Genomic DNA, 15008 nt, shown 5'->3' on the forward strand with positions numbered 1-15008 from the left:
AGAATCAAGTATAATCTAGGGGTTCAGTGAATGGTCAGTATTTAAATTATAACTGTGTTTTTATCGTTGGGGACATTTCTCTGAGAAAGCCATCACTTAGAAAGAAATATGCTTAGAACCAAAAGGATTACACAGCAACAACTGCCATATCCCTAAGACAACCCCACAACCTCTCCCTAACCCAGGCTGTCATGCCAGCCCACCTTGATCACTGCAGCAGCTTCCTAGCAAGTTTCTGTCTTTCCAGTTCATCCTGAAAAAGGTTTAACTCTCCTCAAATGTGATTTTATCCAAGCCTCTCATGGCTCCAAAACTTCTGACTCTACATGGCCTACTCCATAAAATCCAAAATCTCCACACGGAGACCGATCCACCTTCCAAATTTTTTCATCCATTACTCTCACATAAAACTCCATTACAAAAAGTTAGCGGGCAGAGACGGGAACGTGGACTGAATTCTGACTCTGTCCCTCACAATAATCTTGCAAGCTGACAAGACAGATTCAATCCAGCCCTGGCAGAGGACAGAGGGCATATTCTCCTTATAACGCTGCTAAGCTTGCTCACAGCTCTCCAACCTGTACATCCACACCTCTGCATCTTTGCTTTACTCACTACAAGGCTTCCCACCTCTCTGTTCTACTACTTTTGTGAATTTTAAGTAGCTTTCTAAACTGAAACTCTTGTTTAAATATTGAAAATATTCTTTATAGTTATGACTTATTTATTTGATCTCCTACTTCAGGAGGACAGGTCTGAAGCACCTACTAACATCCTGTTTAACAAATCAACCTTCAGTTGTTATTTGCAAACTAAGATTGTGAAGCATGTGTACTTACTATAGTACTTAAGGATTTGTATGTGGCTATTAATTGCTGAGTAATTTATCCCACATGAATTTTTAAATCTTTGATTTTCTTGCTTTAAAAAAACTATATTCTGACTATTTCACTAATTATTAGCTTCTATGCCAGCAAAAATGCAAGAGAAACAAGAAATAAAGGACAGTGAAACAATATTTACTGAGCAAGTTCAGTCGCTCAGTCGTGTCTGACTTTGCGACTCCATGAACCGCAGCACGCCAGGCCTCCCTGTCCATCACCAACTCCTGGAGTTTACTCAAACTCATGTCCATTGAGTCAGTGATGCCATCCAGCCATCTCATCCTCTGTCGTCCCCTTCTCCTCCTGCCCCCAATCTTTCCCAGAATCAATGAGTCAGCTCTTCACATCAGGTGGTCAGGTGGCCAAAGTATTGGAGTTTCAGCTTTAACATCAGGCCTTCCAATGAACACCCAGGACTGATCTCCTTTAGGATGGACTGGTTGGATCTCCTTGCAGTCCAAGGGACTCTCAAGAGTCTTCTCCAACACCACAGTTCAAAAGCATCAATTCTTTGGCACTCAGCTTTCTTTAAAGTCCAACTCTCACATCCATACCTGACTACTGGAAAAAGTATAGCCTTGACTAGACGGACCTTTGTTGACAAAATAATGTCTCTGCTTTTCAATATACTGCGCAAGGACTAAATGTAGAAGACAGTTTCTTTTAACAATTCTAGCTTTTAGCAAATTTCAATTTATGTTATGTTCATCTTTACCATAGATAATCAAATGTTGGCCACTAATAGGTTCAGGCAAAGTAAACAGTGTTTGTTCTGGTCATATCCCCACGGCTAACTGAATAACTGCTTTTAACCATCTAAATTTAAAAAGCCAAGAACAGCAGTGAGAGATGGCATCATGAGAATAAATTTAAAAATAAATACATTTCATGTTTTCAGTACATTTTTGGAAGAGGGAAATAAATGTAGAAAAACTTTCCCACCCGTACGGTGATAAGGGACTCCAGAAAGTTATTTCAGTCTTTTCTTAAACATGGAAAATTTATCGAGTCCCTCTTGGTATATACTTGGTGTGTTGAGAACCTGAGTCTCCAAAAACTTAGCAGCCATCTCTGTTAAAACAGAAAAGGACCAAGGTTCCGTAAAAGGATGTCAACCTAAGACACTAAGAGCTAGGCACTGTGTGAATAAGCTACAAGTACCGCCAGCAAAGTCCATGAAGTACATGCGGCAAAAACACAAGAGGAGATGCCTCAGTTCACCAAACACCATGGCCTGGTCAGTCTATGGTTTAGGTCTGACCAGCAAGCTTCCCTCTCCTTTGGAAAGATCACAGATTTTACTTGGTTAACATGAAATGCAGTTTCTTAAAAGTATGGCAAGGAATAAGTAAAACAAGTAACATTAAACTTAATATATGGACTTCCCTGTGACTCACATGGTAAAGAATCTGCCTGCAATGCAGGAGACCCAGGTTTGATCCCTGGGTCAGGAAGATCCCCTAGAGAAGGGAATGGTAATCCACTCCAGTATTCTTGCCTGGAGAATTCCATGGACAGAGGATATTATATAGCCAAGATATTTCTATCTGGAATGAATTTCAAGCACACCAAGATAAAGAAAAACTTAAAAGGAGTATAAATGGTCTTAGTAGTGCGGGATACTGACAATATACAAATCTCAAGTTTTTTCATAGAAATGAAAGTCTATATTACAACTGAAACCTTCCCCCTATATATAATGGTGTTTATAAATGTACATACATGAAATTACTGTGATTTTTAATGGCGGCATGTTTTGCAATAAGCCTTTTGGAACATATTTACAAATCTTAAAAAGGTAATGGTTAAACTTAGGTATGTGCTCCATAGCTGTGATTCTAACGTAACTGACCTTTGTCACAGGTTTGACTTTGGGTTGAATAAAACCATGTCCGACCAATTAGAATATAAAGTTCACACAGAAGACATGAAAAAGCATAGCTGCCAAGTTATTAAATGGTTAAATAAGCAAAATCTCCTTATAATGTAGGAAATGTTATCATTCCATTAACATCTGAAAATGATAATTAAAGATAAATAGGCAGCATTTTCTTACTCTAAACGCTAGTGTGACTCAATCTAAAAATATACCTAAAACAAATGTTTTACAAGCAATTCTGCAAATTCTATAAAGAATACTAGAATATTAAGATAGCAAACTGGAAATCAAAAGTTAAGGAACTGGGATACTTTTGGAGACAAGTTGTGGTACTTTGGTTTCTTTTCATTTTAGAAGGCAGCCTGTAATTTTTTTCATCCTTTCCATTTCATTTTCAATTAACCTCAGGTCTAGTTATCAACAGTCAAGTTGTTACAAGAGCCTTCTAAGTAGACACATACTTCTCCTTTTCAGACAGTACCCTCACCTATACACACCCTTCCATTTTCAGAACATGTCTTAACCAGGTGCAAATTCATCTCTGTCTAGTAGATGTGGTGCTATTCCTGGATCTATTTACTATTAATCATATTACCTTAGGTAAATAGTTAATGTCTCAGACTCATTCCTTAGCAGTTAAAATGAGGAAGTGAGATTAGGCTAACTTTAAGGAATTTACAAGCCTTTTAAAAACAGAAAAGTTGTCCTATGTAGATCATCACAGAAAATGCATTAATTTGCTTTAAACACATAATCATTCTTTAATTTTATATTTTACTAGGGCTGACGAATAAATATGACACAGAAAAACTGATCAATTCAACAGAGATCATTAAGTTTATATTTTATCATTATACTAACATTAACAGTGACTCTCAAGTCTTCTGTTTTTTGGACTCGAGTTTCTCATTTACAAAACACAGTTCTGAATTCAAAGATCTCTAAAGTCTCTGCCAGCTTACAAAAAAAAGTCTCTAAAGATTATAAGGCTAGAAGCTAACACAAACTACAGAATCTTCTTCGTATTACTGGCTTTTGGGGAAACTACCGACGGGTGTACAGTTGTGGAGGAGGAAAACGTTAAAAGTTATAAAGAAATTCATACCTGATAAAAGTAAGGGATCCTTATCTAATGACTTCTTAACATGATCAGATTCACCAGTCAATGAGCTTTCATCAATCTTAAGATCATTGCCTTGAATAAGTATGCCATCAGCGGGAAGAAGATCACCTAAAACAAAATAATAATGGTAAGCTAAGCTGTGAACAAGATTACAATAAAATCACATCATGCGTCGCATGGACTGCCCTGTTTTACTTACCATATTTCACTTGAGCAATATCTCCAACAGTAATGTCAGCTACGGGTATCTGAATGACCTGACCGCCCCTGATGACTGTGAACTTCTGTTCTTGTTCAATTCGACTCTGCAGACCTCTGAACTGCTTTTCCTTACTCCAGTCATTAAATGCTGTTACTAACACCACACACACCACTGACAAGAGGATTGCCGCTCCTTCAATCCAACCAGTTTCACCTTCACCTTCTTCCTCTCCAACAGAAACCTCTCCACAAACTGTTTGGAAAGAAAGAAAATGCTTATCAAAAAAGATTCTGAATTGATGGCAACACACATGTAATTATGATGCTTATATGTTCCGTTAATTTTATGTAGAGCTCTGAACACCTTATTGACTCAAAGCATTCCACAGTGAGGACGATGCTAACTCTGTTAATTTCAAGTTCTCTGCCTCCAAAGATTCTCATCTTCAGGATAGGGAGGCAGCCCAAGGTGCTAGTTAAGAGGGAGGAAACTGGAAAGATTAAATCTCGACCTAAGGCAAGTTACTTATGTTTGAGACTCAGTTTCTTCATCTGTCAAGTTAGGAGACCACCACTTACTGCAGAGTTGTTGCAAGGATTACATGAGAAGACATTTATAAAGAAGGTTGAGCAGTAGCTAAAACTTGTTCATCCTCGACCAATGGTTACTGCTATTAATTATAACATACAGTAGGCAAGCCACATATAGAAACTTAAGTATTATGTGTTACCCATGAATCATGCCTATTTGACATATCAACACCGCTGAAGTATGATAAAAGCTTAACTTTCATAAGATAAAATTTTAAGCCAAGTGCTGCTCATTAATTCAACTATTTAAGCACCTACCCTGTTTTCGAAGCTAAGGATGTGATGACGAATAAGACATATAAGGTCTCTCTCCTTAGAGAACCTATATTCAGACTGGCAGGTGTGGACAGTATATGAAGAATTCAGTTAATAAAACACAAATAGTTAATTTCAGATATCAAATGCCATGAGGAAAATAAAATATGATGATGTGCTATCAAATAAAAAAGAAGGCTAATCGTGGTTAAGCGAACAGAGGCCCTTCTGAAGTGTCCATGAGATTTGATCCAGGAGCCGAATGATACAAGGGAGCTAGCCGTGTAGATTTAAGGGATGAGAACTGCAGGGAGAGATTAAAGTCAGCATGAAAGAGTTTAGAAGAAGACAAGAGGAGGGAAAAAAGAAAGCTCAAAACTGCAGGGTCAGTAATGGTGAAGAAAGAACAAGGACAGTGCTTTTTTTGGATCTTGGGCTGTAGTCTATTTGTGAGTCTAAAATCAATTCAGTGGCTCATGACCAAACTTTGAGAAATAAAATAGAACAAAACAGAGAAGACATACCTGTAGTAAAGATAAGCATTGTTTTCTGAAAGCTTACTTTGGTCATTTATAAACTCACATGATGGAACATGTTCTTCTGTGTTCCTATGTAAAGTTAATTCTTACTGAGGGTTGAGCTAAACTCTCTGAAAGTCAACAGTTCTCTTAGGACATGCAGAACAGAAAAAGGATTATTCACAAAAAAATAATAAGTAAACAAAACACTAGAAATCATGAACACATATTTCAGAATAGTGAGAGTAACTGAAGAGAGGGCTTGAGGTGCAAGGGTACCAAATAAAGATGAGCTGGTGAGAGGTACGTAGGACAGATAAAGAGAAGACAGAAGTCGGAGGAAAATCAACTGGGGCGAAACAGAAGGGACGATGTGAACAACCATAAAAAATATCCCTGTGAACATCAGTAGGATTCAGTGACCAATGGGTATAAAGTATGTTCTCCAAGAGATGGGAAGATGGTCTACTGAATGTGCCAGCCTAGCCATTCAAATACTGAAACTTCTATTTTGATTATTTTCAAGCTGAACAAATAACCATGTATCACGGCATACAGTAACTAGTTAAGTGAATCTATGGTTGGTATCATTTTATATAGCAGAAGCTGTAAAGACAGCTGATCCTTACCTACGCCCCTGCCCAGAAGATAGGAGATTTGCTTTCTGAGTCAGATTTATCTGGCAAATCTGAACTCAAGAACAGAGAAAGGCTGAAATACTATATTGACCACTTTACTAACCACTTTGACCAACTTGGAGGCAGTGCTAAAATATAATCTTCCAAATAAAGCACTGCAGTGGGCTTTGCTCTTACTAGTTAAAAACATAACAATGCAGTACTTTACAAGATGAAATTTACCAATCATATTTCAACAAAAAACTTTTACATAACTGGTGGATGTATCATGGTGTAACTATCACGATTTAGTGAGTGCACTAAAATTTTCTACTTGGATTTATCTAACATTATGAGTTTTTTCCCACCTATGAGAGACATTAAAACCAAGTTCTGAAAGAAAACAAACTTAAGACCCAAATCAGGCCAAATCAAGATTATAAAATATAATAATGTACATTCAATCATGCTATCAATAAAGATGTCTTATGGCTACTAAATATAAAAATTTAAAACTTTCATCTTTTAAATCTATTTTTTGTATATGTTTTAAAATGCTCACATTATATATAGCTTTAAATATATATAAAACATAAATGTATCATTTGGAGACATTTACTCAGATCTTTTCTTTATAGGGTAAATAACCAAAAAAGTTTAAAGACAGTGAAACAGGTTAAAGGAAAGGAATTATGAGAGAATTATCTAATTTTCAGCTTTAAATCTCACATGCATTTATAACTAAACTACTGAGTATTTCTAAAGAGAGCAGTTAGTGACATATTTCATTTCATATACAGTTCTACTTTATATCACACTAAGTTAGAATGATCTAAGTGGACAGTAGTAAAGTATTTCTAGAAATTGAATACTTTTCCTACTGATGACCGTTACAAACTTTTAAGGGAGCTGCAGGGAAAGATTAATCTCTAAAATCAAAGTTAGGAAAGGACTGTAGTTTACCAGTTATATGTAGAAAAAAGAAGAAAAAGTAATAATGTTTTCAGTAAAGTCCAAGTATAAATAAAGTAATAAAAACCAATTTTACTAAAGGTGCTCCCTTGTAAATATAGTCACCTGAGAGGTACTTACCATTTGAACTCAGCCTATGCTATCACAGGGCAAATACGCCATTCTCAAATCCCCTATGTGATTCTTGGGTCATATGTGAAGTGCATATATGAACAGCACAAAAAAGCAGTTCTCAAAGTATTGTTCAGGAACTCCAGGGGGATCCTCAAGGTGAAAACTGTTTTTACAATACTACTAAGATGCTGTTCGTCTCATATTTCATGAATGTGCAGTGAAACTTTCCAAAAACTACATGAGCTAAACACAACACAATGATTGCAGAAGCTGATGAGAATCCAGTTATCTTCAATTAAAGCCAGACATTAACTAGGCACAATGAAATTAAAAATACCACTACCCTTCACTGTCTTATTTTAAACTTCATTCATTAATTAAAGTATAATTATATGCTAACAATATTTATTATTTTTAAATGCACTGATATTTTTTAATTTCTCAGTTTTAAATTAGAATATAGTAAATGCCTACTGCTATAACTCACATGATCAAAACCTTTGGAGTTCTCAGTACTCTGAGAGTGTAATATGGTTCTGAGACCAAAGAGTCTGAGAACCACTAGGTGTACGGACTGCAGATTTCTGGGTTATAGTGCTTATTTTCATACCGAACAGCACTAGTAAGAAATTCTGATAATCTGGATTTCTATGACTACAGACTTACAATTACTGGATTTCCTTTTAAGCAAGTCACCACTTCTTAAGTCTTAAATATGATGAAAAGATACATGAAATACATAGAAAAGCATAATTTTTTTTTTAAGTGCAAACACTAAATAACTTTTACCACGGAGCAAAAACATCTTTAGATTGTTTATCAAGACCTTCTGGTAGATCTTGAGTCTCTTTAAATGGCCCTAAGACACCAACAACTCTAGATTTTCTTCTCAGTTGGATATAACACCAGTTATCTCCTTAAGCAAATTTGAAAAAGGGCCTGTCACTACACTGTACAAATGAAGCAGGCTGAATTCCAAGGTGTGTCCAGATTCTGTGAATAAAAAAAAAAAACCCACTCCCACTGAAAATATTTTTCTCCAGTTTTCTTATAGTCCTGGGAAAAAAATGTTACAAGTAAAAAGTTTTTAATCATCTGCTAACTCAGTTAAGGCTAGAACACCAATTCCCAGTATTCTATAATGACAGCTGGGTAAACCAAGCAGTGAAGAAGTTAGCTGTATCACCTCCTTTTCCAGATAAAAGACACACACACACTTACACATCCTCACGCCCACCCACTTGTACACACATGCACATACGTGAGCACCATTAGTGACAACTAAAAAAAAATTTTTTTTTAATTTCAGAAGATATATATATCTCAAAATGGTATAGCAGTAATCTCTAAACAGTGGGATTTTCAGTAAATATGATTTCCTTTGAAATGTCATTTTCCCTCTAATTTTTCAACAGCAAAGTATGTACCATTTATTCAACAAATAAAAGTTTAAAAAATGATCTGGTTCAATATTTCCCAGAATGTTGCCTAAATCCTCTTTTATCTACATCAGAGATTTTCACCCACAGGCACTTCTGCCCCCTTAAAGGATGCTGGCTATCTTTGGAGATGTTTTGACTTGCCTCAACTGGGCGACGGTACAATGAGCAGGTGACAATGAATGTTCCAGTGCAAAATGTCAACAGTGCCACTCTGAGAAACCCTGATCTGCACAGACTTCAGCCTCAGGTAAATCTGCTTATTCTGTGACCAGTTGTCTCCTCCCACCCTGCCCCCAGACCTCCAAGAAGTTCTCTCTCACTTGAGCTCTAGGCATACCTTTGAAGAATTAATTTAAATGATTACCTAAGCCAAGTTAGCAAATACTTATTAAAACTCTTCATAACTTGTAAGACAGAAGAATGAAGCTTTCGCAATCAAAAATATTTTGGTGAATCATTCTTCTGACATACAAAATACCACTGGTTCACTCTATAGCTCCTTAAATATAGTGACCAAAACCAAGCTAGATCTCCTGTCAGATATAGAAAGTACTGTCAGGAAAATCCATTTAAAATAATTTGCTCTAAAGAAAAAGAAGAAATTTAAAAAAGAAATGAAAGACAAAGAAAGATAGGAGAAAAACAAAATCATCTGCAGCCACAGGTTAAAGCCAAGTTACCTCAAGCAGAATACTTTGTAGCATAAACACTTCTAAGATGGTAAAGAAATTATCCAAATCATGCACATAACAATAAAATATATACAATATTTAAAGTACTTGGAAAGTAACAGCCTAGGGAAAAGAATAAATTTTGCTTTTATAATGATTTTCCAAAAGGTTCTTTAAAAAACCCCAAATTAAAAACTATTTCACAATAGTGTTCTAAAGAACTTAAAATCCACCATGACACATAACACATTATATACATGCTTAGCTCCTTGCCAGACACAGAATATGCGTATGTGGGCAAGTTATTTAATCTCTGTGTCTCACTTGTAAAATGCAGATGACACCATCTACCTTACAGGACTATTGGGAAAACTATCTGAGGTAATATATTTAAAGAACTATTGAGAAGCACTATTAGAATGATATCTAGCATACAGCACACTTAATAAATGCTGGCCTGCTGTTTTTATCATGTACTAAGTGAGCAAATGAGCTGAACTTCACATCACACAGAACATAGCATTTTCCCCTACCAATTTACTTACGTGCATTATCTCCTTCTGGAGGTTGATAAAAGGAAAGGCCCAATGATACTATGGCTGCAATTTCTAATATAATTAAAGTGACGTCTTGTAATGCTTCCCATACTAGCTGAAGAAAGGTTTTTGGCTTTTTAGGAGGTATAAAATTCTTTCCAAATACTGCTTCTCTTCTTTCTATATCTACAGGGTTTCCACTTAAACCTAGTAAAAAGAAAGAAATTTTAGTAAACGGTTTTTCTACTTACAAATGAAAATATTTTATTCAAAACACATTCTCTACACTTTATAGATTCATTACATTTGGACACAATGCATAAGATCCAACCAAAATGGTTTATTCCTGTGAGTTAGACTAACTGTACATAATTTAAATCACCAAAAAACATGCGCAGTGCTTGAAGAAAAAATTTTAAGTAGACAACACAAGGCTGAATTAAGAAATTGCACTTTTCCCAACTGCTGCTTTTTGTTCGTACCATCTATACCATCTATATAGACTGCTAGAGAACCAGAGATGATATGTCTGATAGTTTTACATTGGAATTAAACATTTCCCTGATCTTTCCTGGTACTTTTCTTCCATAAGTAGGGAAGTATATAAAGATGTTCATAGCATCTTAGTTAACAAGTGCAAGTTTCTTTTACTTTCATTCTTATTTGCTGAACAATGAAAAGTTCACCTATCATAAACCTTAAAACTTCTAAAAGTTCTAATTCAAGTGATAAAAGATTTTAAAGTCACAAAAACTGGGCTTAGGATGACCTTTCCTTCAAGCTTGACTTTTAGGATTTATGGCCACCCACTCCAGTACTCTCAGAGGAGGCTGGTAGGCTGCAGTCCATGGGGTCGCAAAGAGTCAGACATGACTGAGCGACTTCACTTTCACTTTTCCCTTTCATGCATTGGAGAAGGAAATGGCAACCCACTCCAGTGTTCTTGCCTGGAGAATCCCAGGGACGGGGAAGCCTGGTGGGCTGCCATCTATGGGGTTGCACAGAGTCGGACATGACTGAAGTGACTTAGCAGTAGCAGGAGAAACAGGCAGTGCTACTGACTGACTGTCACTGTTAAGGAAAAGATACATTTTGTGGGAAATACTATTTACTGCCTAGAGCATGAAATTAGAAAGCTATGAAAGTTAAGAGAGAGTTGCGTGATCAAATTTGCCTTTTCTTCACCTACCAAGTTAGTCCTCCTCTAATCTAATCCTGATGATCCTGCCAAGCCTAGATACACCCCAATTAGCTACTGCAAAGGATGTCCACGCTTACATTATTATGGAGGTAGGGAAACAGAAGCGGCAGTGATAAAGGACATTTTCCCCAAGTTTAAGAACAATGAAGAAGGGGACAGAGATACCGGGATGACATGACTTTTATCATTATATATTTAAATCTATAATGAAGCAACCTCAACTCTTTGTTTTTTGGCAAGAACTCATTCTAGGAGAACAGCCAGGGAGAAAGACAGGAGAGCAGCAGATCACTGGAAAGCTCTCGGCTCGCTTTAGCTATGATTCTGGATGTGAGGCAGGCAGAGAGTAGCAGAGAGAGAACAAAGCAAGCTCACCGTTAGAATAAACAATGAGAAATGTATATACAGAGCTTTAAAGATTTACTTAGGTTTATTATTAATTATTTATTTACTTGTTAAAGATACCAAAAAACTTCCAGAGAAGGTTGTCACTAGCAACCATAACAAAGTCAGGTCCACACTGGGCAGTGTGGAAAGCACCTTAGATTTCTGATGACAAAGTCATCAACTGAAACCTTCCAGAGGCTCTGAGTCAGAGTCCATGGAAAGACAGACGGTGAAGGCCTGCGCTGACAGTGACCGGGAAAAGGCAGAAGAGAGGAAACCTGCAAAGCAGGACTCAGCCCTCACAAGCTATTTCTTCAGGTGAGCGCAGTCCCTTCACCAGTCCTGGCTGCGGAGAATTAACAGCCATCCATGGTTTAACTGGGGGTTAAGGGAATCAACGCAGTGAAGTTTTCCACAAAATGAAATGTATTTGTTTTAAAGAACTATACTTTGAGATGTCCTGAAATTATGTGCCTAACGCTTTTCAAATTAAGCAGCCTTTCTTTTATGAAGCGATGATTATTATATAGTGGGTAGGTTTGTTCTGTCTTATATTTTAATGCCATTACAGCAAAAATAAAAGATTCTTGTTCCTTCCCTGTGTTAGTCTCCATTTTTTCCCTAAGAAATACGTTTGAAGATATTAGTTCCATCAGTTTAACTCACCCTTAAGAGTCAACCATCAATTACATACAACACCTCAGTTTTAAATATCATCACTGTAACTATAAAAATAATTGATTAAATCTTAACTTATGTTGGTTGTAACAGGGGCCAATATTTTATGTTAATGCTGAAAAGAACAGCCATAGAGCTAAAGATCACTTTAGAATGTTATCTTGGAGGGAATACAGGAAGTGAAAAAGCAACTGACCCAAAGATTAGCATAATTCTTCTATGCTCCCACCACACATACAAGCACATACCTAGAACACTGCACTGCCAAAGGTATCTGGTTTAGGAATTAGAAGACCTAGGTCCCAGTTAACCTACTGAAATCTTGTACAAGTCACTCCTTTTGGGGCTGGGCATGGGGGATGGGCAGAATTAATATTTATTGGTAAAACCTAGATTGTTTGGGAGGACCAAAGAACGTACCAAGTATATAAATCATAAACTACAGGGCAATAGTTAATTAAGTAAGGAGGAAGACAAGTTACAAACTGAACACTATAGGTTTTAACTCTATTTTGGGGACAAGTGATTTCTATTAATTTAAAATAACAAACCTACGGAACCTAGTTAAAAGTTCTGCAACACCAGTCTGACCCCTTCTCTGATATTTACTGAATATCTACTATGCCCAGGTACTGTTGTACTTTGCTGAGAAGTCAGGGTGAACAAAAAGGTCTTACATTCAGCAAGGTTATATTGTACTGGAGGGAAAGAGAGAGAGTTAAAACAATACAGAGAGAGGACTGGCATTTATTCTAAGTGCAATGGGAACCACTAGAAGGCTTTATAGGAGGGTAGTGATAACCAATCTCATTTAAACTTGACTGAAGGACAAACTGAAGAGCATGCATGCGAGTGGAGGAAAAGACCAGCTGGGAGACCACTGGTCTCTACAGTACAAAATGAGGTGGTGGTGGTTGGCTCTGGGTTTCAAAAACGGAGGCAGAGCCCCTGAGTCTTCCAGGTATCTTGTAAGGAAATCAGATAGAACTTGCTGAAGGACTGGATGAGGATGAAAGGGAGGAAAAAAAAAGGCTAAAGCACGATACCTAGATTCTTTTTTGCCCATGCACCTACATGGATGGAAGACAGAGACGTTTATCAAGATAAGGCCGGCTTTGAGAACAGCAGAACTGGGTGGAAAAAGGGAGGCACGAGTTCATGGTTCTGCTTTACAGCTTTAAACATGATATGCCCATTAAACAAAGAGGTGGAAATGTCTAGTAGATGGCTGGTTATCCATATTCAGAACTCAGGGAGAGATCTGAGCCAGAGAATCTCACTATACAGATGATTCTGGAGCCATGGGCCTAATGGCAGCCCCTGGAAAGCTAGAGTACACTGACAAGAAGGAAGCCAGACTGAGGTGGGAGCCTTGGAGCACTCCAACATTTGATGGTCATGGAGAGTTCTCAAAACACCAAAGGCAACTGCAAAGAAATGGGGGACACACACAGAGACACATGTTCACGGAGTACCACGGAAAGGCAGTTTTTAAAAAGGATGATGTGCAATCATATCAAATGGTGTTGCAAATGTGGAATAAAATGAAGACAGACTGGACAACTGGCCTGCACTAGACGGGGGCTGACGACTTTGATAAGGAACCTTCAGGAGGCGGCTTGGAAGCAAGGCTGGGAATGAGTTAAGTGGAAACAATAAGCACAGGTAACTGCCAGGTGTGTGATGCAATGACAAGAAATTAAGCAGTCAAGGTAAAACATAGTAAAGGTGAAATAAAATGGCAACCCACCTCTGCAGTCTCGCCTGGAAAATCCCATGGGCAGAGGAGCCTGGCGGGGCGGGCTACAGGTCATGGGGTCGCCAAGAGTTGGACACAACTGAACACACGCACACGAAGGTAAAATACAGCGCTGCTGCCTTCAGTGCTACATTTTACCTTAATGCTTTACCTCTTTATTTTATTTTGCTCTTTACTACAAAATGGATAAATAAAACTGTTCTGCTTTTTTAAAGATGAGTGACAGACATTAAGGCAAGTTATTTAGCAACGGAAACGACCACACTGGTGACACAGATGGTTAATCTAGAGCAAACCTCTGAAGAAGCCAGGGGAAATGGAGTCCAGGGCATGGGTGTCAGGCTACTACAGGTATGGGAAGACATTCCCACTGTGAGGAGGGAGAAAAGCAAAGCGTGTGGGGATGAGAAAGGTAAGCCCTGTTGAAACTGGCAATGAGACTGCACGGTCCTAGCTTTAAGAACAGATGAGATATGGTATCAAATCATTTAGAAAAAATTACAGATAAACAGAACAAGAACTCTTCTGCCTAGACCTATTGGCTCCATAGATTGTAGTGGAGCAGCGATGAGGCCAAGGCATTGACCTTTCAATGGCCCAGTTAGCTTCACAAATAGGAAACAGATTTGAAAATAGATTAAAAACCCATCAAAAGTAGTCTCAGAATTTATGCTTTTGGGGTCTGGATCCACCATTCTATGAACAGATAATGGCTCGAGAATATTGTCTGTATATCTGAAAGAGACAGATTATGGGAAAAAATGCAACGCTATCAAGATACTGATGTTTTACCAGAAAATGTAGCATTCCAACTGCGGAGTCTAATAAAACCATGTCTCAATTTAGAAAATGAAGAGGAAAGAGCACTGAAATGGAGAAAGCAGGTGGATTTAACTGAAAATCATGGTTAATACACAGCACGTCCTAATCTCAAATCTTCTACTTGAGATTATGTCAGCATTTGTGCGTGTGTTCTGCCTGTGGACCAGTGATGCCTTCTTTTAGTGAGGGTCACACGAAAACATAGCTTCCCAAGTGGCACAGAGGTCAAGAACCCGCCTGCCAACGCAGGAGACGCGGGTTTGATCCCTGGGTTGGGAAGATCCCCTAGAGGAGGAAACGGCAATCCATTCCAGTACTCTTGCCTGGGAAATCCCTTGGACACAGGAGCCTGGTGGGC

General features: G+C 37.8%; 1 protein-coding gene across 6 annotated transcripts in view; it reads right to left on the bottom strand.

The window, feature by feature from the left end:
• ATP2B1 (ATPase plasma membrane Ca2+ transporting 1) overlaps positions 1 to 15008 on the bottom strand; it is a 133388-nt gene that overhangs the window by 49096 nt on the left and 69284 nt on the right. For all 6 annotated transcript variants that reach the window (XM_061415718.1, XM_061415715.1, XM_061415720.1 and 3 more), the window contains exons 3-5: positions 9813 to 10010; positions 4086 to 4340; positions 3869 to 3994 (exon numbers count right to left, since the gene is read on the bottom strand). In XM_061415718.1, the coding sequence (XP_061271702.1) occupies positions 3869 to 3994; positions 4086 to 4340; positions 9813 to 10010 (579 nt within the window). The remainder of the gene's footprint in view (positions 1 to 3868; positions 3995 to 4085; positions 4341 to 9812; positions 10011 to 15008) is intronic.

The sequence above is a fragment of the Bos javanicus genome, chromosome 5 (genome assembly GCF_032452875.1).
Source record: "Bos javanicus breed banteng chromosome 5, ARS-OSU_banteng_1.0, whole genome shotgun sequence".
Taxonomy (NCBI): Eukaryota; Metazoa; Chordata; class Mammalia; order Artiodactyla; family Bovidae; genus Bos; species Bos javanicus.